Genomic DNA, 21108 nt, shown 5'->3' on the forward strand with positions numbered 1-21108 from the left:
GTAATATTCTTCTTGTACCAAAACATACAATAAAATGGTAAATTCAAGAGTTTTTGACATCCATATATTTTTTGTCGTGGAACATTCATAACTTAATAAGGACTTACTCCCATCAAGAGTTTTGTACATATAAAAGTTTTGACCATGAGACCCCACATAAATGAATCGAAAATGTATTATATGAACTAACTCCTCGTTGATCAAAAGTTTAACAATTAAGCCGTCAAAATGTAAAGATATTTTACTATTTTGCACATTATAAATAATCTTCTATATTCTATTCCATCTCATTTTCATCATTTTTACTTTATACAAAGTGTTTTGATTCATTCACTCTTAATTTTCTCTTCATTTCATTTTCACTCTTATTTAATTTTCTTAATATTTTTCTTTTCGTATTATATCTCTCATTACTCCCTCTTCTTTTTGTATTTCTCACTTAATGTGAGTGTGTTTGGAGTGTGCATGTATAGGTATTACATTTTCTTTTATCATATATCATGTATCATGTCTCTTATTTTTCTTCTATTATATCTCTCAATTATTTTTTTGGTTATTGAAGTTATGTCACTCTAAACATGAGGTAGAAATGAGCTGGATAAATTATTTTCAGAAAGAAAAAAAAACATGATTAGATGTGTTTGTAAAACTCTTCCATATCATTTTAATCCTAATTCAAACTCATTGCCATCATTACATATGAAAAAAAAAGGAAACAAAATGGGGATGGAATCTAGTCAAGTTTTATATAAATTTAGACTAATGCATCATGACAAGTAAAGCAAAACATATGCAGATGTGAAGTTTATGATAGAATCTAGATCATAGATTCTAAGATGTTGTAGCATTACCACAAGGCCAAACGGTCAACTAGTAACACAAATGGCAGCAGAGGAAGCCACGTGCCACTCCTCCAATCTCCCCTTACAATGGCGAGGCGCAAAACTTGCAATGGCCAATCAGTTCATGTATACATTTTACCTCCCACTTCTTGTGATCCCTCCATTTGGTGGGTCTTCATTTTTCTTTCACATCTCTAATGCTACAACAACAACATGTGCTTGGTTCTGTGGATTGATGGTGGTACAAGCTTACAGAGGCTACACTTGTTTCCTTGGTCACAAAAATACCTCATATTGTGATCCATGTTGTTGTGTCTTCTTTCACGTGCAACCCTTTTTTCTTGGATCATGTGCCAACCACGTTTGGAATAGCTGTTTCTTGCTGTTCATGATCTTGTTCTAGGGGGTTGTGTGAGAATGGCTTCTCTGTCGGTTATGGCGGTTGTTTGAAGTTTCAACCTTCTTCTTTTTCTTCATCTGGGAAACTTGTGGTGTCTATAAAGGACACATATTTGAGGTTTTATTTAAGAATTTTTGTGTTATGGGACAAGAATGGCACCAGGTACTGGTTGCCCTTCTCAGACAGAAACAGCTATGTTGAGTGGTGGAGCTGGTGGGATCCCCAGGGGCAGTAGTGAGTGTTCCATGGAGGATCAGAATGGTGATACGCTTGGGAATTTGAATCAGAACATTGGGAAGCCTCCAAGGGATCTTTCAGCTATGCGCCATTGTAGCAGTTCTTCATGGTTGGCTGAATCGGTTAGTATATTATCAACCAAATCCCATGTTGTTTTTGTATTCAGGCTTGTTTTGTGGATTGGATCTTTGTGTTTGAAAACTCTTCTACAATTTGATTCTGAGGTGAGAATCAATTCTGGGTAGGAGTAGCTTCCTCATAGTGGTTTTTCTGTTGGCTATGGCAGTTGTTTGAACTTTTTTTTCTTTATCTGGGAAACTTGTGGTGTCTATAAAGGACAAATCTTTGAGCTTTTATGTTCAGGCTTGATGTGTGGATCAGATTGATTCTGAAACCAGAATCAATTCCAGGTAGAAGTAACTTCTGGGCTGGTTTCAAAATGGATTCTGGTGAAAGAGAAGCCGATCCAAACATGCTAACAATCAAAAGTGCTCAGGCTAGAAGGCAAAATATGTTATTATGGTTAGGATGAATGTGCTGATGGATTTTGCAGCATTTGAAGCCTTGAAATGCTTGGGTTACCATGGTGATGATTTAGGATTATGTGGATTGTAGTTTTACAATTCCAACCTCAATAAGTTGATTGTCATTTGTGTGTGTATTTGGTTTTTTCCGATTGTATTAAGGCAAATGTGATTTCACATGGACCCCAATACTTAAATGGGGAAATCTTGCGGCCTTGAATTCAACGTAGATTTTGCCTAAAAAAAAGAGTCCAATATGATCGAGTTCAATAAAAATTGAAACACACATTTCAGCCCAACCCGTCCCTTTTTTTCTCCTTAGAAATGTGTGGCAGAAAAATATATAAACTGCAGCAAGCCACTATTAAACTTTGAGCAACTTCCTGTGCCATTTTGACCGGTTTGTTTCAAGTAGAGTGTCTGTAACAACCCATACAAAGAAAATGGGTTGTTTATTTGTTCTAGTAGTGGTGTGTAATTTTCTAACCCATTTAGTTACATCTTGTGTCTAGGAACCAAATATTATTACTGTTGGCTTAAAACCAAGCACAGAGGAAAAATCAGAGTTTTCACTTTCATTGCGATCAGGAAGCTTTTCTGATAAAGGACCAAAGCAATATATGGAGGATGAGTTCATATGTGTTGATGTTCTTCGTGAATGTGTTGGTCCAGGATCAGACCTTCCTTCTCCAGCAGCATTTTATGGGGTATGTATGTTTCTTCATGTTGAATTTAGATCAATTGTATTACTCTCCTAATGGAATTGGCCAATTGTCTTCATATGTTGCATTTTACATGCCTTTTAGATACTCATGGAGGTTAATATACAGGTATTTGATGGACATGGTGGTGTTGATGCTGCATCATTTACCAGAAAGAACATCCTTAAGTTTATAATTGAAGATCCCCAGTTCCCATCTGGCATTAAGAAAGCAATTAAGAATGCATTTGTGAAGGTTGACAATGCATTTAGAGATGCTAGTGCCCTTGACAGCTCTTCAGGCACCACCGCCCTAGCAGCCCTTGTTCTAGGAAGGTGAGGACTCAGAACCATTGTCATCAATTCAGACCTAACAAGTTTCTACTTTTACATAGGTTTTCATTTATGCTAGTACAACTACAGATTAATAATTTTACTGTGCGCTTGGGTAAATAGCTTATTCAAGGCGCTTATGTCAATAAGTACTTATCAGATATCACATAAGTGCTAATTCATAAGCTCATTTGAGATGTTTATTAAAATAAGTTCAAAAGAAGTTTTAAGTAGGTATAAGCTGTTATTCATAATGAAAAACTTATCAAGATAAGCTCAAAAGTGTAGGTTGTAAGCTGTTTTCTTAAGTTTAATAAAATATCTGCTTCAGTGATTACTATATAAGATAATCTTAAATAAGCTCTTCCAAAAGTGCCTTAGTTGCTCTAAAGCAATAATTGTACATTACCTCTATTTTGCAGTGTCATGCTGATTGCCAATGCAGGGGATTCTCGTGCTGTATTGGGCAAAAGGGGCAGAGCCGTTGAACTTTCCAAAGACCACAAACCAAATTGCACATCAGAAAGACTGAGAATTGAGAAACTGGGTGGTGTGATCTATGATGGATACCTCAATGGCCAACTATCAGTGGCTCGCGCTCTCGGAGACTGGCATATCAAAGGCGCTAAAGGCTCGAAAAGCCCCTTGAGCTCCGAGCCTGAGCTCGAGGAGATTATCCTGACAGAAGAAGATGAGTTTTTGATAATGGGGTGTGATGGATTATGGGATGTCATGAGCAGCCAGTGTGCTGTTACAATGGTGAGGAGGGAGCTCATGCAGCACAATGATCCCAACAAGTGTGCAAAAGTGCTCGTTGCTGAGGCCCTCCAACGCAACACGTGCGACAATCTCACAGTTGTGGTGGTTTGTTTCTCTAAAGATCCACCTCCTAAAATTGAGATTCCTAGATCACATAGGAGGAGGAGCATTTCTGCTGAAGGCCTTGATCTTCTCAAGGGTGTCTTGAATGGTAGGTGAATAAAACTTGATAGTAATTTGTACAGATTGATTGAGTTGGACATTCATACAAACAGTTGGTGGGGATTTTTCAGACTAATTGCTATCCCTGCTACTTTGAGGATTGCTGCTTGCTTACATGCCAGATTGCCAGTGATAATGTCCCACAACTTGTAACAACTTGGATTTGGAGGTACCAACCAGAATCAAATCAAAGCCTTCTTGCCTTGCACTATATAATTATTTCAAGAAGCTATCACCCTCCCTGCTTTATACCTACACCTTTTGGCCTTGCAAGCTTCTCAATTTTACCATTTTCTACGGCAAGAAGTGATACAAGTACACAAGAGCATAACAGCAAACTTTCACTGACTGTTGAAAATAACTATGAAGTAAACTAAATGAATGTATTCTTTTCTTTTTGTTAGTGTATCTTTCACAACCTTTTTGAACCATTGTAAATTTGTAAGCACCTTCCACTTTGTTTTCTTATTGTTGTGTATTTGTCTTTGACCTGTCTTTATTTTTTCTTTACAAAAAATTAATAACATAATTTGTAGACACTCAATACTACCTCAACCTCTCCTTCACATTATCTTTTTTTTTCTCTATATCTATCTTCCTAATCAAGTATCACATAAACCGATGTGTGGCTCATGTTATCCATTAACCATATTCATCTTAACCATCAATAACTAATCATTTTGTTGTAGGCGCTCCCACTAAGCAATAAATAGTAGGCTACAAAATATGTTTTGTTCTTATAGGCGAGGATTTAATCATAACCTTATGGTTTAGGCATGAGATGAGCAACCATCACGTCGCACCTTGTAATTAAAGGGAATGAACTTTACATGAGAACAAACTTTGAAATTATTTTTCATAAATATAATATTGACAATTTTTTGTATAAACCACCTAGTATCTAGTCACCCTTTCGAAAGCTAAATATTTTAGATTCGAGATTTAGTCATAGTTAAGATTCTTCATCATTTCCCAAAATGTATTGTGCGATAATGGAACCGGAGAGTTATTCCAGCACATCAACTAACCTAACCCAAAGTGGATAAATATAAGTATTGACTATAATTACATAATGAAATTAATTATTTTCATGTAACCCCTCTTTCTTTATGACTACAGATAAAACCAACACAAAACAAACAGGTTTATAGCAGAGGAGCTGCTTCACTCACCACTCCATGACACTGCGCAAGGCGTTGCCATACTCTACAATCTGCTCAACCCCTTATGCGTGTTTTGTGAGGTGTCTCCAGTTCCAAGTGCAAGCACATTGGTCATCATCTTCACACTCTTCATCTTCTTCTTCAGCACCACCAACAGTGGAGCATGTGTGCCATCTCATACTGGAGCAGAAAACCGCTTCCGAGGCGCTTGAAACCTTCAGATGGGCCTCCACCGTTCCCAAATTCGTGCACTCTCAATCCACATACCGCGCATTGATCCACAAGCTCTGCACATTCCGCCACTTCGATACTGTCAAGCAACTGCTCGACGAAATGCCCAGCTCAATCGGTGCTTCCCCGGGCGATGACATCTTCATTACCATCATCCGTGGCCTTGGTCGTGCTGGAATGACACGAAGGGTCATCAAAGTTCTTGACTTGGCCTACAAGTTTCATGACAGGCCCTCCTTGAAGATTTATAACTCAATTTTGGATGTCCTTGTCAAAGAGGATATTGACATAGCTAGGGAGTTTTATAGGAAGAGCATGATGGAGAGTGGGGTTGAGGGGGATGATTATACTTTTGGGATTTTGATGAAAGGCTTGTGCTTCACAAATAGGATAGGTGAAGGTTTTAAGCTGTTGCAGCTCATTAAGTCTAGGGGGGTCACCCCAAACACTGTGATTTACAACACCTTGCTCCATGCACTTTGTAGGAATGGCAAGGTTGGAAGGGCTAGGAGCTTGATGAGTGAGATAAAGGAGCCCAATGATGTCACTTTTAATATTTTGATATCTGCGTATTGCAAGGAAGAGAATTTAGTTCAAGCTCTAGTGCTGCTTGAGAAGTGCTTTGCCTTGGGTCTTTTGCCTGATGTTGTTACCATAACTAAGGTGGTGGAAATTCTATGCAATGCTGGCCGTGTAACCGAGGCTGCTGAGGTTTTGGATAGAGTTGAGAGCATGGGAGGTTCGCTTGATGTTGTCGCTTACAACACCTTGATAAAGGGGTTTTGTGGAGTGGGGAAAGTGAAAGTTGCACTTCATTTCCTGAAGCAGATGGAGAATAAAGGTTGTCTTCCAAATGTAGACACCTATAATATACTGATATCTGGTTTTTGTGAGTCTAGGATGGTGGATTTAGCTCTTGATCTTTTTAATGACATGAAAACAGATGGGATCCAATGGAACTTTGTTACTTTTGACACGATGATTAGAGGATTGTGTTCAGAAGGAAGAATTGAAGATGGTTTTTCTATTTTGGAATTAATGGAGGAAAGCAAGGAAAGCTCCAGAGGGCACATTAGCCCTTATAATAGCATCATATATGGTCTATTCAAGCAAAATCGTTTTGATGAAGCAACCGAGTTTCTAACAAAGATGAGACAGTTGTTTCCTAGAGCTGTTGACAGAAGCTTGATGATTTTAGAGCACAGCAAGGACGGGGCTATTGAGGATGCAAAGAGGGTATATGATCAAATGATTGATGAAGGTGGAATTCCAAGTATTCTAGTTTATAATTGCCTTGTTCATGGATTTTGCAAAGAACATAGTGTGCGAGAGGCGATAGAGCTGATGAATGAAATGATTGTTAATAACTGCTTTCCCGTTCCAGCCACATTCAATGCTATCATCACTGGTTTTTGCAGGCAAGGAAAAGTTGAAAGTGCCTTGAAGTTTCTGGAAGATATCACTGCAAGAGGTTGTGTACCCAATACAGAAAGTTACAGTCCTTTGATTGGTGCCCTGAGTAGGAAGGGGGACCTTCAAAAAGCAATACAGGTCTTTGGAGAAATGGTGGAGAATGATATCCTTCCTGACCTTATTATTTGGAATTCACTGCTACTAACCATGAGTCAAGAAAAATATTTCAATAAGAACATGTTCAACATAGATGGCCTACTCTAGTTCAAATTTGTTCCCAGCAATTGTAGATTTTCATCCATGGCTTCCTAGTAGTTCCTGCAGGCCTTATCTCTATGGTTATGGCCATAACCATAGAGATAACCAACCTTATGCTAGTACTCTGGTGGTTTAGTTGAATTATTGATTACATGTTTTGTTTTTCATTGAGAAGGGTCCTGAGCCAAATGTGATACTCACCTACAAAATGTGATCCTGAGTTGTCTTGTACAAAATTAGTCATTTATTGTGAACAAAATTCTCTTGGTTCTCCACAATCCACACATGTAAGAAATGTAGCCGAAATATTATCGATGTACCCACACCGTCACATAATTTGGTAGGCCATGGATAGGCAGTGTAGTTAACCTGTCACTGTTATGAAGTTGGGAATATTTGGAGTTTTGTGTTCCTCTTCATCTTTAAGATCAAGTTGAACAAATTTTATTAATTTTCTCCGCTTCCCTATCACAGTCATAGTGAACATTTTGTATTGAACTCGAGACGCCTGTGTGGAACCATGCTCATAAATCTCCATCAAGTGTCTGTCAACTTCCTCTGGCCTTTTATTATTATGAATAAAGTTCAAATTGTGATGGATACCAAACAAATATAATAATAATGACTAAAAAAATACTTTCCCTGATAAGTTCCATCGCTTATGTAATATTTTATTGTAAGTTATTAACATCAATTTGTTTGTGGATCACTCAGTTACTCTTTGAATAACGACTATTTCAAATGTAAGATACATAGGTATAATTAAGAGATTCTTCATCCCTCAAGGAGTGTTATGTAAATATTGGATTCGAGAGTTCTTTCCTCACACTTTATTTGCATTGTTAATTGAGCTACCTCTCGTGGATAAAGTTTAAGTGTGTGTTTGGATCAATGTTAGCAGAATTGGATCTGACCATAATTGGATCTGATCATAATTGCATTTGGTAACGTGAATTAATCGGATCAACCAGATGTAGAAGCTACTTCAAGTCAATTTTATCTGATCCAGATCAAACTCGTAGAATCGATTTTCAAAATTAGCTCTCAAACATCTTCAAAACAATGGAGAATCACATTTGAGACTATGATCCACGTTTGGAACTCAAATCCTCGTTTGATAATTGGAACTAAACACACCCTGAATTCAACCATTCATAGTTAGATTTGAAAGTAACTGCGAACAAGGTGTTGTTTATCGGTAAGCAAGCTATACTTGTAAGAATGTGATCACAGAGTTGAGTCTAGAAAATACACTCGTTAGGAGACACATGCAACTGTTTCTTGAACTAGCGACCGCCGCATTTGAAGAAAATAATTTAAGGGTCTGTTTGATGGTCAGGATAGGATAAGAGCGGGATATGATAGAAAATTGGATAAGGACAAGATATGATAAGAGCAAGATAGACTCTTATCCTATCTTATGTTTGAAGTACACAAGATAATAACAGGATATGATATATGATATATAATTAGAAAAATGTATCAAATTTTTCTTTAAATGAAAAATACATTTAAAAATTGATTATTTAAATTCTTATTTTAAAAAGTGATTATTCTATTAATTTTTTTTTACATTTTTGTAAATGAGCATATATATATATATGTTTTAAAATAACTATTAGTAAATCAATATTATTGATTAGCTTACTTTTTTAAGGGAGCGTATTTTAATTAAAATTATGTAGTCAATTAATTGTTTTTAACTTAGTTGTGACAATTGATAAAAAGTTAAAAGTAAAAGTTAACTATTAGTTGTCTGTTTCTCTTTGTATTGAGATTGAAGTACCCATTGTACTTCCTTATTAATACACATTTGGTTTATCAAAAAAAAGTAGAGATATGATTTTAATTAATTGATGATAATAGAAAATTAGTCTATTACTATTAATAAATTAATGTTTGTAAGTGAGTAGTTTATTTTACTATTAATGAATAATTATTTATTTATTTTTACTCTAATTAAAAATAATATATTTCTATTTATTAATTAATATCATTATATATTGAAATAAATTAATTTGGGGTTCCTATACAGAAAAAGAATATATAATTGTTATCCTATACTGTCGGGATCCTCAGGATAACTTTTACACATTAAAGACATGATAGGATAAGAGACAAGATAATATTATTCTATCCTCCTGACGCAACAAACATCAAATAACAACATGAAATGATTATCATTTCTTATTATACTAGTGTTTTTTACCCGCGCGTTGCACGGGGAATACATCTATTTTATTTGATAGGTCAATTAATACCTTGATCATTAAAAATATAATAAACAACGGATGAAATAGAAGAGTGTAAAATGATGAGCAAAGTGGATAAACAGTCTTAAATTAAAACCCTTGTTGCATAGATTGAACTTCGTACAATTGAATAACTAATAAAAAAATTGGTTAACCAAATCTCAAATTATGCAAAACATATTAGGAGATGTGGTTTAATGATGGCTAATAAACAATAGTTGATTTAATCTACAATGAAAAAAAGAGAAAAGATTCTTTATGTACGTGATTATGCGGGTTCATTTTTTACACAATAAAATAAACTAAGTTTGACCCATATCAACATGAAGTCGTTTTACATTCTTCATGAGTCTAAAGACAATAACACAAATTATAGATATGAAGAATCACCAATAAAGCATTCAGAACACATTTTAATCTTAGAAAAAAAAGAATGTACCGCGAAATTTGTTATTGTATTTGATAAATTAATTAATACTTAATGAAGGTACTTTCTTGTTAAAATATATTTCTTCCCGTAGGAGAATTTAACTCCTATAATAATTTGTACAAAAAAATTAAAGTGGACTATATTATTATGTAGTAAAAAATTAACATCAAACTATATTATATTATGTTTTTCTTGTAACAAAAAATATTTTCCGATGAAATCTTATTAACATTTATTTTTATGTAGAAGTATTTTCATGTAAAATATTCTTCCTATATATAAAAGCTTTTAGGCTCTTTCTAATACATTTAGATCCAGCTTCTCCTTACTCTCAGGATGCCTAAAAGTCTTTTCTCAAGTCTATCTGGTGGGTAATATCGATGAAGATGATGACACCCACCATACCTTGCTTGCTTCAAGGTCGATCTCTTGTATCCTCCTCCTGCCGAAGACTTTAAGAGTAAACCTTGTCATTCCAACTTTCATCGATCGAGTTTTAGTTGTTTTTTCTGTTGATCTAGGTGAGAAAGCTTACTAAGGCAACCTCTGCTTTTGTCTATCTCCCAATATAAGAAGCATGTTGCTTTGCTCTTATAGTAGTACTAATGGACGTACTTTAGAACAAATTTCTAGCGAAGGTCTTGACAGTTTGGAACTAAAAGGTTTGGTTCATTAATAATATCTAGTAGTTTCATCATGCTATTCTGCTTTTGAGCTTGTTGTACTTACCGGAGGATTTCTGCTATAAAAAATTCAGAATAGTAAAGCAGTCGTAGTATGCTCCCTTTACTTGCTCTAGTGCTCAAGTGATAGCTAAGTGCATACTGTTTACATCTGAATTATATATAAAAGAATCTTAAAAACAACTACTTAATTCTCCATTACAAAGAATATACATTACATCAGAACATAATTATTATTTGTCAGTGACATAAGTGTCGAAAATAATAGTATTAATAATGGAAATTTCGAATGGTGTGGATAAGGATTAAAAGTCCAATCTCATAAGAAAGAAAAATCTCCATTTACATCAAAATCTCTCTCAGATTTCTCTACCTCACTATCACCACCGCTTTTCTTATAAATTATCCACAAACACACTCACAAATTCCACACAGTACCTAACATCATATGCAAATTTTGTTTTCACTGCAATCAGAGTCTGTTCTTTGGCATAAAAAAGCACTTCATAAAGTAAGAAGGTATCACATTTTGAATTTAAATCATCAAAATATTTATTTCTAATTAAAAAATCAAATGAAACTTGCTTCCAAATCAGCAGCAATCCTAGGTGCTATTCCTGATTGTTGTCCAACTTTAACATGAATTAATATGAACTCATGCTAATTCAAATTAAACTTGCTTCCAAATCAGCAGCTTCCAGCCGTATCTGCATTCTAAGTAATAGAAAATCAAGAACTCATGAAGTGAGATTGATAGACATGTTAGAGTAGGATAGACTAAAGACCACCAAACATAATAGCAATATGTGCAACATCAATCTAGCTATGATAGTGCAAAGATAGCAATCAAATTTGCAGACAGATATGAAAGGCAAAGAATGAATTGAAGCCACTTTTTGGCTATGGCCTTCCAGTGGTTTCCATAACCAATCAGATCTATTTGTAAGGGGAAACTAATCACATGCTACTAAAGAAGATGAATGGAAGAAAATCCCCCTAGAAATTTTAGACCCATTATATTTGTTGAACGGCTAAAACAACTATTTGCTTTATGTAGCACTGTTGTTGAAAGTACAATAACCAAATCAAAAACATATGCTGATACTAAATCATAATGTGATAATTACACACTCATGCAAGCAAGACTTCCAATCACACTAAAGTTTGATTAATTGAACCATAGTAGAACAATGATTAATTATAAAATCTAATATTGCCTTCGAAAAGTGACTTTTAATATATGTAATAATGATAGATAGATGTAGAATTGATGAACTAAGTCAGTAAAACTATATATGCATCACAGTAGTGCAACACCAAACACACATCTCTATCTCTTATCTAGTGAATATATACATATGCATCAAAGTAGTGCAACACCAAACACACATCTCTATCTCTTATCTGGTGAATATATACATATAATGGACTGAGAAAAACCTCCATGAGTACTGGTCTCACATGTTTCGTGGCTTACTTGAAATGAGAGCAAGATAAGATCTTGAGTCATCAATCATGTTTCATCGTCATCTAGCTGAGAATCAGAGAGTGTAGTCAGAAAGAGGTATGCACCTCATTGTCGTTCTGTACCTACGGATAAATTCATGTCAAATGTTTCCAGGGAAGCCAAGGAAATCAATTTATTGTTAGAACATTGGTTTAGGCGTTTAGCTTATAAGAAAGGATAGCACCAGTTTTAAAAGTCTAACCTCAATAGTATAGCTTGAGCGAACAAAGATAAGCAGTAAAATCTCATCCATGATATGTAGTTCTGTAGTTGTAACGGCAAGCACCAACAATAATAATAATTAATTTCCTCGGTGCAAGAAGCAGGCAAAAAGAAAAAATTACCAAATAAAAAAGTTGCAAGGAAAAAAATCTACAACTCCTCCTTTCTCTCCTCTCAATTCTTTCACTCCCTCAATCCACTTCACTGACAATGATTATGTTAATCAAAACATACACAGATCAATGTTTCACCTCCTATAACATAGGACACAAAATTTAGATGCAAATTAAGAAAAACGAATAAAATAGAAACACATACAAAGGAGAATCAGAAAAAATAAAAAACAAATCAAAATATTGCAAAATTTCATATAGAATATAAAATGGACTCACCATCCATGGCTTCCAAAGAATCTCTTTTGGTGGAATATCTATAAAAAAAAACCTGAACAAAAGAATTTGAAATTAGCATGGCAAGTGATGAACGGAATTGACCTTGAAGTCAAACATGAGTGAATGAAAGTTAAAGGTAAAGTAAAATAAAATTGAAAAAAACCATAACATATTATGCAAGCAAAGGAAGAAAATAATTTGAAACCTCCATCTGCAACCTTCCCAATCAGTCCAAGGCAGCAAATCGGAGGGATGCGATTGCAAGTCGACGGCAAAGTGGTTCCGTCGAGAGATGAGACGATTTTGTGGGGGTGGTTCCGTTCAGTGGAGAGATGGGATGATAATTGCATGGAGGAGATGAATTCCATGGAGGAGATGGTGGAGGTAGGCAGGGTTTTAAGAGGGTTTTTGGTGATGGGATGTATTATTGATTTAAATCACTTATCACTGATTTTATATTAAGATAAAATCATGAAATAAACAACATAAATCCTAATCAAATCTAAAATTTAAAAATGTACTAAATAAATATAGATAAAAACTATCAAAATCTAGCAAATCACAATAAAAATTCATAAAATCCGGAATTAATTAAAAATCCGAAAAATCAATAAAAATTAATTAATACTCTAAAAATAAATAATAATATAAATTAAGATAAAATCCAGAAATAAACAACATAAATCCTAATCAAATCTAAAATTTAAAAATGTACTAAATAAATATAGATAAAAACTATCAAAATCTAGCAAATCACAATAAAAACTCATAAAATCCGGAATTAATTAAAAATCCGAAAATTCAATAAAAATACCATAAAAATTAATTAATACTCAAAAAATAAATCAAAAATAAATTAAGATAAAATCAAGAAATAAAAAAACCTAAATCCTAATCAAATCTAAAATTAAAAAATGTATTTTTTTTATTAAGGAGAAATAAGGTAAGGAAAAATCAGGGCACATGTGGCAAGTGAGGCCAAGGAGAAAGAGCTTACATGTAAAATATTAGGTGAGAATTAATCTGGGAGCGACACGTCACTAACTTGGCCTGTGAGAGCGACACGACATGCTAGAAGTTGTTCTTTTCTAATATATATTGATTTAGTACTCATTTTAAATTTCAAACTCAAATTTCAAAATTATTTTTTACAATTTTAAAAATAATAAATGAATTAGGTTCTTAATCTACGAAATTTATGTTCTTCCAAATTATTTTCATACAAAGTAAAACTTGGTGGGTATACCGGTATACACTTGTCAAAGACACACTATTAATTATTATAAATTAATTCCGAATATATGTCTTTCAATAAAATAACAGATTTTGTGTCAAAGAAAGACCTTGTTGATTATTGTCAGTTTAGAAAATGTCAGCAAGGTATTAATGATTATTCAAATATCTGCATTTTAATGGGTTATTTAATGAAGATTGATTTCAAATCCTTTTATTCAAACCTAACCGAAAATTAATAGGCTATGCAACAAAGGTATGCAAGGTATCAATGACTATACAAACGTTACAAAAAATTATGGTGTAATTTAATGATTTTAATTAACATAATCAAGATTGTTTCTCAAATATAGAAGGAATTTGAAATTTATGTGTTTTTATTTTTATTCAGAATGTTTGCTTGAAAAATTAATAGGCTATTTAATGATTATGTAATAGTTAATCAATTACCATCAACCCAAATTAAAGGAGCTTTTAAGTTATTTTTAAATTTTCTCCGAATGTGTGTGAGCTTGACACTTGTCAGCTAGTGAGAGAATGAGAGAAGAGTAAACCTGGGAGTGCCACCTCACCTAAGTGTTTCTGATAAGGTTGTTCTTTTCTATAGTATATAGATATAGATTCCACCAAACAGGCCATAATTATAATATTATAATACTAGTAGATATTTTTTTTATTAAACTTGATCAACTAGACAGTTTCCTTCTGAATTCCCTTCCTCATCTTCAACCCTTTTGCTTCTCCATATCAGAATCACTTTTTCAACCAAATCAATTTTCTCAAATCTGATTATTTCTCAGCAGCAACAATGGTGTTTCAGAAAGAACCAGAAGCAGGTTCCTCCTCCTACTCCCTCCCACCCTACCCTCGAGAAGACACACCTCTCCTCTCCAAATCCCCACCTCTCTCCTCCAAATTCAAAACCTTCGCCAACATCTTCATCTCCATCGTCGGCGCCGGAGTCCTCGGCCTCCCTTACTGCTTCAAGCGAACCGGCTGGCTCACCGGCCTCATCATGCTCTTCACCGTCGCCTTCCTCACCTACCACTGCATGATGCTCCTCGTCTCCACTCGCCGCAAGCTCGATTCCCTCACTGGGTACTCCAAACTCGGATCCTTCGGCGACCTCGGCTTCGCCATCTGCGGCCCGCTCGGCCGCCTCGCCGTCGACGCCATGATTGTCCTCTCCCAGGCTGGATTCTGCGTCAGCTACCTCATCTTCATCGCGACCACTCTCGGCTTCCTCACCAGCAACGCCGCCGGCGACACCGTGCCGGTTTTCCTGGGCTTAACTCCGAAGGTGTTGTTTCTATGGGGTTGTTTCCCTTTTCAGCTAGGGTTGAATTCAATCCCTACTTTGACCCATTTGGCTCCTTTGAGTATTTTTGCTGATGCTGTTGATCTTGCTTCCAAGAGTGCTGTCATGGTGGAAGATGTGTTTGTGTTTCTTCAGAATAAACCTGAATTGATAGCTTTCAAGGGTTTCTCTGTGTTTTTCTATGGAATTGGTGTGGCTGTTTATGCTTTTGAAGGGATAGGAATGGTTTTGCCATTGGAATCAGAGGCTAAAGATAAGGACAAGTTTGGGAAGGTTTTGGGTTTGGGGATGGGTATGATTTCTGTATTGTTTGGTGCTTTTGGTGCTCTGGGTTACTTTGCTTTTGGTGAAGAGACCAAGGCTATCATCACTACTAATTTGGGTCAGGGTTTGATTAGTGTGATGGTGCAGTTGGGGCTTTGTATCAACCTGTTCATTACTTTTCCTTTGATGATGAACCCTGTCTATGAGGTGTTTGAGAGAAGGTTTTGTAGCTATAGGTATTGCTTGTGGCTCAGGTGGGTTTTGGTGTTTGTGGTGAGCTTGGTGGCACTATTGGTGCCTAATTTTGCTGATTTTCTGTCATTGGTTGGAAGTAGTGTTTGTGTTGTTCTTGGCTTTGTGTTGCCTGCCATGTTTCATTGTTTAGTTTTTAAGGAAGAGTTGGGTTGGAGGTGCATGGTTCCGGATGTGGCAATTGTGGTTTTCGGGTTTGTTGTTGCAGTTACAGGAACCATCAGTTCTGTGTCGGAGATTCTTTCACCGATGGCCTGATCGAGCAGAGAATAACTGGGGAAGTTCAGTTGTTTTGATGGGGAATCGTAATGCATTTTTGGATACATGTTAGATTTTCGCGGTAGCATAATTGATTCTGGAAGATTTGAACGTGAATTCAAACATGTTGTTAGTTGGTGTTAAATGTTGCTAGCTGATTGATGAACTTGGTTTCCTTCAATGGAGATTCTTGCCCTCAAATTGTATTGGGCAGGAATTCTTTTACTTTAGTCATCAATTAGAGGTGATGCCATTCTGAATTGTTTTTGTTTAGTAAATCAGATGGTGATCAAGCTAGGCTAAGTATTTTGTTTTTGTTGTTGTAAGCTGTTTTTTGATATTGTAAAAAGTTGCATCTCTATTTGGTTGGAATTGAATGTATAAAGAATAAAGATAACAGGTAACTTGTGTTACCTGAACTTTTTTGATGTTTGAGAAATATTCATTAGTTACTGTTTGAAATTTTCTTCTTGATTCATACCATATGCATTTGCAGATTTACAGTAAAGGAAAGGCAAAAAAAGCTTGTGCTGATATGGATCAAAGAGTGACCCTCAAGACTTAACTAGTTTCGTGACTTGCACAACACCTTTTTATCAAAAGTTTGACGTAATCCTAGAAGCTGGTGAACGTTTCCTATGAGGGATTCTATGACCCGCAGCATGGGTCAAGAGTGGTATGCAAAACTTGTGATTTTGGAATTTTCCTGGAAAAAATCCGGTTGAATGGTATGCAACCCATGTTTATCAATGTGTTCACACTTTCTAAATACAATATGGGTATACATATCGAGTTGCCCTCATTTCAATTTTTCAATTTCCCTAGCAACATGTTTGATTCTTGCAGGTTGCAGCTAATGTGGATTGTGTTGGTGTCTTGGTGAGTGATCTGGAAATACCTCTATAAGAGGCTTGCCAGTTGGCATGCCTTGACCCATAATGGTTACACAATAATGACCGAAGTTGAACTCACTTAAACTTTTTATTAATTTATTTTTCACCAACAACTCAAATTTCATTTAATTTACATCTAAAAAAATGCCACTAACTTTTTTTAATCTAAAACCATAATATATGCCATCCACTTCTAATCAAAAATTGATCGAAAAATCTATCAATAAAGTGTTGGTCGAGGGGTAGATAAGCTAGATTCTCGTAAGGGTAAGAACACAAGTTCACATCTAGAAAATATATTTATTAAAAGGCTTAATTCTCAAATTAGTCCCTGTCTTTGTTTCGCCGTCTGAACCAGGTCCCTGATCGGAAAAATTTGTGCAAAAAGTCCCTATGAATGAAAATCGTTTGGGGCAAGTCCTCGCCGGAGCCCGGAGCTCCGGCGAGTGATGAAGTGGCGTGATGACTAGATAAAAACTGATGACATGGCATTAAAAAAAAAATTATTTTAACATTAAATTAAACATAAACTAATTTGTTTTAATCCTCAATTAACAAACTTAAGCATATTTCCCCAAACCTTTTCCTAATTACCCACTTATTACCCTCAATTCCTAAACCCAATCCCAATTCCATTTCCTAAGTTCATCTGCATTCTTAACTTTTCATGTGAGAACCTAAGTTCATCTGAGAAACCTAAGTCCAATCCTTCCTGTGCGTTCGTTCGTTCTTCTGGCAAAGTGGATATACATTTCTTTCCTGTTCGATTTGGCAAAGTGTGAAGTAAGTAGACAACTCAACTCTCGATTAAGCATTGTGTTGATTATTGTGGTGATTATTCCTTTCGATTAAGCTTATTCTGAGATGGGTTTTGGGGTTTTTCATTCTCGATGGGTTTTGGGGTTATTCTGAGATGGGTTTTGTCGTTGTGGTTTTCATGGTCGATGGGTTTTGGGGGGTTTTCATGCTCGACTCAGGGATGGGTTGGGGTTTGCATGCTCGATGGGTTTTGGGTCTGGTTTTGGGGTGGGTTTTGGGGCTGGTTTTGGGGTGGGTTTCGAGTGCATTGCTGTGGAATGATTCTTTGGGTTTCTATTTTAGGGATTAATGTTCACTTGCTATTTAGGGGATTTGCAGGATGGTGTTTACCTTCATTGTTCGCCATGGTGGTTGGTTTGGAACCTCCCCTTACTGCCATTATTTTGGTGGTGGTCGAAGTGTTTTTCCTGATCAAGATGAAGATAGATGGTCATACATTGACACTGTTGACATGATCAAAGAGCTGGGATACAAGGAGTTTAATTTGTGGTGGTCATACATTGACACTACTGAGGATGTTCCTAAAGAAGTGTTCAGGCCTTACAAATCTGATTCTGATGCACTGGAAATGGCTACGATTGCTGCTTCAAAGGGTGAAGGTGTCTTGTTTGTTGAAAATCTGTCAAAAGAGCCACTCTCAATGCATGTTAGAAATTTTGAACCAATTGTACCTTCTGTGGTGAATGAAAAAGAGAAAGCTAGAAAGAAGAAGGCTCAACCAACAAAGATGAAAACTGTTAGAAGGTCCCACCGGTTACAAGCTGTGGTGAGGAAATCAAATAACTTGGGCAAGCCAAGCCTAGTTGTTATTTCTGATGATGAGGACTTGCATGGTGAAGTCACTCTTCATTCTCAGTTTCCAATTGATGAAAATGTTCCTGAAAATGGGATTGCTCCTGATGTTACAGTGTCTGAATCTTTGCAGGTTGCTGAAAATGTGCCTGAAAATTTGAGTGCTCCAATGGCTCCAGCTGTTGATGAAATTGTGCCTGAAGTCCAGGTTGTTCCTGAAAATGTGCCTGAAGTCCAGGTTGTTCCTGAAAACTTGGTTGAATCCGACAATAATATTCCAAAAGTTATTGATGGAGATGATGATCAGAGTGATGTGTCTAATCAAGGCATTAGACTTGAGGATAGTGAAGAAGAAAGAGACCTTCAACAAGAAGATGAATTAACGAACCCAGCTTTTGCAGAGGCAGAGGATTTGTTGAATAAGCATATCACACAAATGCTTAATGGTAGGTCTGCTGATGGTATGGGGATGGCTTTTGGGGATGACCCTGACTTTGATGGAGGGTATGAGAGTGAAGATTTGGAAAGTGTGGCAACTGATTCTGAGATGGAAGATGTTCCTAGGAGAAGATACCCAAAGTTTGTGGAGGAGCGTTTGGGCCCAGATTTCAAATTCATTCTTGGAATGGACTTTGCATCCCTTGATCAGTTCAAGGAAGCTCTAACTGATGTTTGTGTAACGAATGGCAGAGAATACAAATTCCTGAAAAATGATAGCATTAGGTGCAGGGTGGCGTGTAGAAGTGATGATTGTCCATGGCTCATTCTGTGTAGCAAGGTTGGTAACAAGAAATCTTACAGAATCAAAACTCTAGTTGATAACCACACATGTGCTAGAGTGTTTGATAATAAGTCTGCAAATATAAAGTGGGTGAAGAAGAAGCTGTTGAATACAGTCAGGACAGTCAACAAAATCAGCACCAATGAAATTGTAGATGACTTCAGAGTTAACAACTCCTTTTCATTACATTCAGTACATGGAACATACACAAAATACTTTCTGATAGTACACAAGATGGAACATGAAGGCTTGAACATGCCATTAACAACAAACAAAATGAAGGCTTGCACATGCCATTAACAACAGACAAAATGAAGGCTTGGACATGCCATTAACAACAGACAAAATGAAGGCTTGAAAATGCCATTAACAACAGACAAGTCTAGATAGATAACCAAACATAATTAAACTAAGGCCTTAAACTAATTCTTTCAAGGCTTTCTTTCAACATGCAGCCTTCTTTCAAATCCTTCTTTCAACCCTTTCTCATACAGAAACACCATATTGATACTGTCACAGCAACCAGAGTAAAGAAACATGAGAGCTTCTTCTGGAATCTTTCAACTTCAAGCTTCATCTTGAGCTTCTTAATCTTTTTGTTCAAATCAGAAACAACATTAACATTAACAGAGTTTGAATTCCCAATCTCAGAATTATAACTCATTGCATGACCTTCAACTGCATCTCTTCCCTGAACTGCATCTCTTCCCTCATATGGATCATCAATCCAAAAAAAGAAACCACAATTATGTGGAAGCTGCCACAAGAATACATTTTAGTTACAGATTTTTCAACAAACACAAGCTTAAACTCATTTTGGAAGGCCATACACTTACTTGCCAATTTCTGCATCTGAGAAATCTCCTATCCGAGTTATGTCGAGTACCAGCAGTGTAAATGATCAGAGGAAGACCACATTGACATCTAGCACTTCCACCTGCAGTGATTGTCTTCGACCTTGTGCGAGATGAAGAAGCAGATGAAGAATTCATGGTTTGTGAGAGGAACGCGACTCAGGGAATCTGAAAGGAGAAATCTGAAAGGAGAGGAACGCTTATCAGGGAAGAGGAACGAACGACATGAAGAGGATCGAACGCGACAGAGAAGAAGGCGACTGGAAGAACGCGACTTGAAGAGGATCGAACGCGACTGATTCTGAAACTCGAAGAGAAGAACCTCGACTCAGGGAAGAGAAAAACGCGACTCAGGGAAGAGGAACGTGACTCAGTGAAGAGGATCGAACGAATATGTGAAGAAGATGGGATGAAGAGATGAAATCAAACACTCAGATGTGAAGAACATGGGATGAACCCTAATTTCAACAGGTGAACGAAATTGGGATTGGGATTGGGATTGGGAATTGAGGGTAATTAGGAAAAAGGTTGGGGGTATATGTTTAAGTGGGTTAATTGATGATTAAATCAAGTGGGTTAATTGAGGATTAAATCAAGTTAATTTAGGTTATTAAATGGTAAATTAATTAATTTTTTTTTAATTTTATTTAATGCCATGTCATAAGTTTTTATCTAGTCATCACGCCACTTCATCACTCGCCGGAGCTCCGGGCTCCGGCGAGGACTTGCCCCAAACGATTTTCATTCATAGGGACTTTTTGCACAAATTTTTCCGATCAGGGACCTGGTTCAGACGGCGAAACAAAGACAGGGACTAATTTGAGAATTAAGCCTTATTAAAATGAACATCCACATTTTCTCAAACAGATATAAACTCGTCAAAAGACCCACAAATTTATTGAAAATGTTTTTCTTGCTTAAATTTGCCCTTCTCATTTGTTGTTTTTCAAAAAAAAAATAATAATAATACTAGCTTAAGAGTAGCTTAAGAGTAGTTGGCATCAGCATCGTTAGCTTCAATAAGAAAGACACTAAAATAGACAAGTTAATAAAAAAACTGAAGAAAAAGTTTGAGA

General features: G+C 36.1%; 5 protein-coding genes across 6 annotated transcripts; 4 read left to right on the plus strand and 1 right to left on the minus strand.

Annotated features, from left to right (window-relative positions):
• Nucleotides 1–718: 718 nt before the first annotated feature.
• On the plus strand, nucleotides 719–4566 carry LOC130740348 (probable protein phosphatase 2C 47). Of its 2 annotated transcripts, XM_057592925.1 has the most exons (5): nucleotides 719–1601; nucleotides 2516–2710; nucleotides 2834–3039; nucleotides 3459–4006; nucleotides 4089–4566. In XM_057592925.1, exons 1-5 carry the CDS (start codon nucleotides 1395–1397, stop codon nucleotides 4091–4093), a joined length of 1161 nt encoding a protein of 386 aa, XP_057448908.1. In that variant the 5' UTR covers nucleotides 719–1394; the 3' UTR covers nucleotides 4094–4566. The 2 variants fall into 2 exon arrangements, with proteins under 2 accessions (XP_057448908.1, XP_057448907.1); XM_057592924.1 differs by having other exon boundaries at nucleotides 720–1601; nucleotides 3459–4566.
• A 323-nt stretch (nucleotides 4567–4889) lies between these two features.
• LOC130740349 (pentatricopeptide repeat-containing protein At2g17525, mitochondrial) lies at nucleotides 4890–7450 on the plus strand. The gene has a single exon (XM_057592926.1). It carries the CDS (start codon nucleotides 5196–5198, stop codon nucleotides 7086–7088), a length of 1893 nt encoding a protein of 630 aa, XP_057448909.1. The 5' UTR covers nucleotides 4890–5195; the 3' UTR covers nucleotides 7089–7450.
• Nucleotides 7451–14496: 7046 nt separating this feature from the next.
• On the plus strand, nucleotides 14497–16321 carry LOC130740350 (amino acid transporter AVT3C-like). The gene has a single exon (XM_057592927.1). The coding sequence runs from the start codon at nucleotides 14610–14612 to the stop codon at nucleotides 15891–15893; it is 1284 nt and encodes a 427-aa protein (XP_057448910.1). The 5' UTR covers nucleotides 14497–14609; the 3' UTR covers nucleotides 15894–16321.
• A 789-nt stretch (nucleotides 16322–17110) lies between these two features.
• On the plus strand, nucleotides 17111–19478 carry LOC130737134 (uncharacterized). The gene is made up of 3 exons (XM_057588902.1): nucleotides 17111–17569; nucleotides 17913–18605; nucleotides 18636–19478. The coding sequence occupies exons 2-3, from the start codon at nucleotides 17925–17927 to the stop codon at nucleotides 19476–19478; spliced, it is 1524 nt and encodes a 507-aa protein (XP_057444885.1). The 5' UTR covers nucleotides 17111–17569; nucleotides 17913–17924.
• Nucleotides 19479–19653: 175 nt separating this feature from the next.
• On the minus strand, nucleotides 19654–20170 carry LOC130737135 (uncharacterized). Its single transcript, XM_057588903.1, has 2 exons — nucleotides 20015–20170; nucleotides 19654–19935 (listed from the first exon to the last, which is right to left on the minus strand). The coding sequence occupies exons 1-2, from the start codon at nucleotides 20168–20170 to the stop codon at nucleotides 19654–19656; spliced, it is 438 nt and encodes a 145-aa protein (XP_057444886.1).
• Nucleotides 20171–21108: the final 938 nt, after the last annotated feature.

The sequence above is a fragment of the Lotus japonicus genome, chromosome 2 (genome assembly GCF_012489685.1).
Source record: "Lotus japonicus ecotype B-129 chromosome 2, LjGifu_v1.2".
In the NCBI taxonomy this organism is placed as follows: Eukaryota; Viridiplantae; Streptophyta; class Magnoliopsida; order Fabales; family Fabaceae; genus Lotus; species Lotus japonicus.